This window comes from Henckelia pumila, chromosome 2 (genome assembly GCF_033568475.1).
Source record: "Henckelia pumila isolate YLH828 chromosome 2, ASM3356847v2, whole genome shotgun sequence".
Classification (NCBI taxonomy): Eukaryota; Viridiplantae; Streptophyta; class Magnoliopsida; order Lamiales; family Gesneriaceae; genus Henckelia; species Henckelia pumila.
In genome coordinates, this window is record NC_133121.1 from 184,953,795 (window position 1) to 184,956,271 (window position 2,477).

At 42.8% G+C, this 2,477-nt stretch overlaps 1 protein-coding gene across 1 annotated transcript; it reads right to left on the reverse strand.

The window, feature by feature from the left end:
• Positions 1 to 210: 210 nt before the first annotated feature.
• LOC140885256 (aldehyde oxidase GLOX1-like) lies at positions 211 to 1,842 on the reverse strand. The gene has a single exon (XM_073292200.1). The coding sequence runs from the start codon at positions 1,840 to 1,842 to the stop codon at positions 211 to 213; it is 1,632 nt and encodes a 543-aa protein (XP_073148301.1).
• Positions 1,843 to 2,477: the final 635 nt, after the last annotated feature.

The following is a 2,477-nucleotide window of genomic DNA, read 5'->3' on the forward strand; positions in this document are numbered from 1 at the left end:
TGCAACATAAACACATACACAAGATTTATACAATTCAAAAGCTTTGCCTGTGGGGAATAAAAAAAAATATTCCCCTTTATTAAGAACGATATCTATTCATGAAAATATAATTTAAGTTTGTTGACATCGAAATTATTTGTTCCCATGCACAATCCAAGTTATAACTAGTAGTCATAAAAGAAAAGAAAAGAAAAGAATGGGATTTGCATTTCACTTGATTTGGATCCAAATTCCCTGACTAGGAATCTCTCCATGAACTACGAAGAGAAGATAGTATCCCGCGGGAGCGAGATTACTCGAAAATGGTGTAAAAACCCGAACCCGGAAGGTGTTGTTTCCGACTGCAACGACATTCCCGCCACTAAGAACCAGTAGCCTCTGATTCATGGAAAATGAATGTGTGCTAAATGATGGAGCCACCATGGTTACCACAATGGGAGCTCCACCTACAATGCCCTGAGGAATGAAGAACTGGATACTCAAAAGCTTTGCGTATCCGATTACGGATTGCGATACGGGTGAGAAGATTTTGGGACGCGAGTTAGCCCATTGCGGGTCCAGATACGAAGGAGAAAAGGCTTCTAATGATAGGTCCGTGGGAAATAATACCCCGAAGAATTTATGATATTTTTGAGGATCATTGCCACCAACTAGTATCCGACCGTCACGTAACAAGAGAGCGGATGAGTGATACATCCTAGGTCTCGTGCTGGGGTTTTGCACCTCGAATCTTGACCCGAGTGGACTGTAAGGCCTATAAATAACCGGGGTCAGAACCGGATTTCGACCCAACCCCCACCCCGCGGTACCCGAACCCGCTCCGTTTATGATCAACACGTTACCATTGGGTAACAAAACCATATCCCCCATGGTCCGACCCATTGGCATTGTCTCCATAACCCATTGAGGATTCGGGTCATTTATTCGGATCCTCCCGCACGTGTTAAGCGCACCAACGAAAGTACCATTATATCTTGCACTTATATAAGCTCCTTTTGGAGCACCACCACAGAGCAAAACTTCGGCTGCAGTGTTGTGCTTCAGTGGCAGCAAGACGGCCGAACCCGTGCTCGGATAGTTCCTCGGATCGCCGCCCGGGATCGTCGGGTAGCTTTTTACGACGAATCTTTTCGTGATATCGAATAGTATGGCTCGATTGTTGGCGAAAATGAATAAATTCCCGTCCACATTAAGGAAGACAAAGGGGTACAGATTATTCTCAATCCTCGGATCATTTGTCTGTACGAGGAATGGTAAATTATACGAGCTCTCGCCGGGTCTTTTCGGGTAGTATTCGTAGTTAAACTGCCGGCGTCCTCCGATAATGATCACCCCGCCGTCCGGCAAGATATGATTGGTAGCATACCATCTTGTCTGCGCAAGCCCGTTCGGAACTTCATTCCAATCGCAAGAACTGTCGACACAAGGTTTATAGATCCTAACGACATGATCTCCGAGCTGGAATCCACCGGTCTGGACCACTGTCCCGTCCGCCGTAACGGCCGCCGATGAGCACCACACGTCCGTGAAGACCATGAGCGGGCGGACGGAGTTGGTAGAGACGTCGTATTCAACCGAATGCGCGGTGCAGTCACGCCACGTTGTGGTGACGTTGCGGCATTTTCCGGCGGGTAAGGAGATGTTGGACCTGCCGAAGTCCGTCCGATCGTAGATCAAGACTCGATCGGTGTGGAGGAGCTGCATGTGCATGGCGGGTATGCCGATGTTCGGAAGGAGAAAGTCCCATCTCCCGGGGGCGGCGTACGCGATGATATTCCTGCGGAATGGTGGTGGAATGAGGAGGAGGAGATGGAAGATTACTACCAGAGTAGGGATTTTCATAGTAACAAAATTTTGATGGGAAGATGGGGATTTAAATTTTAATAGCATCACAAGCAAGAAAATGATGGCAGTGTGAAATTTGATAAATTACAAACAAGTTATATACTAATTTCACAAAAAAAAACTATTCTTTCAATTAATTAAAGTAAAAACACGCGCGTTACATATTATCTTTAAAACTGAAAAACTATTTGAAATTACATATTTTTTTAAAAAAATTACATTTTTAAAAAAGTTCAATACATTTGACATAGTTTTTATTTATGTGCTTTTTCAGATTTTCGTCAAATTCCTTCTCACTTTCCTTTTAGTAAAATCTAATTAGTACATATTGAAAAGGCAATATCTTAATTTTGGTGATGAACAACCACTAAAAGTATAGTGCTCGAACAAATTCGAGCAGACCACTTGAAACGATGAACAAAACCAATAACATATCATAATCGGTTGTATGTATTTGATCTAATTAAAAAAGAATAAAATGATAAAGAATCTCTTATCAAATTAGTAATTTTATTGGATCAAGTTTTGGATAAAAAGAAACTGCTCTAATCTTCTCGGATCAATCTTCACCACCAGATCAGTTCAGACTACCAAACCACGTCAATTATGTCACCCGACCAACTTTCACTTTA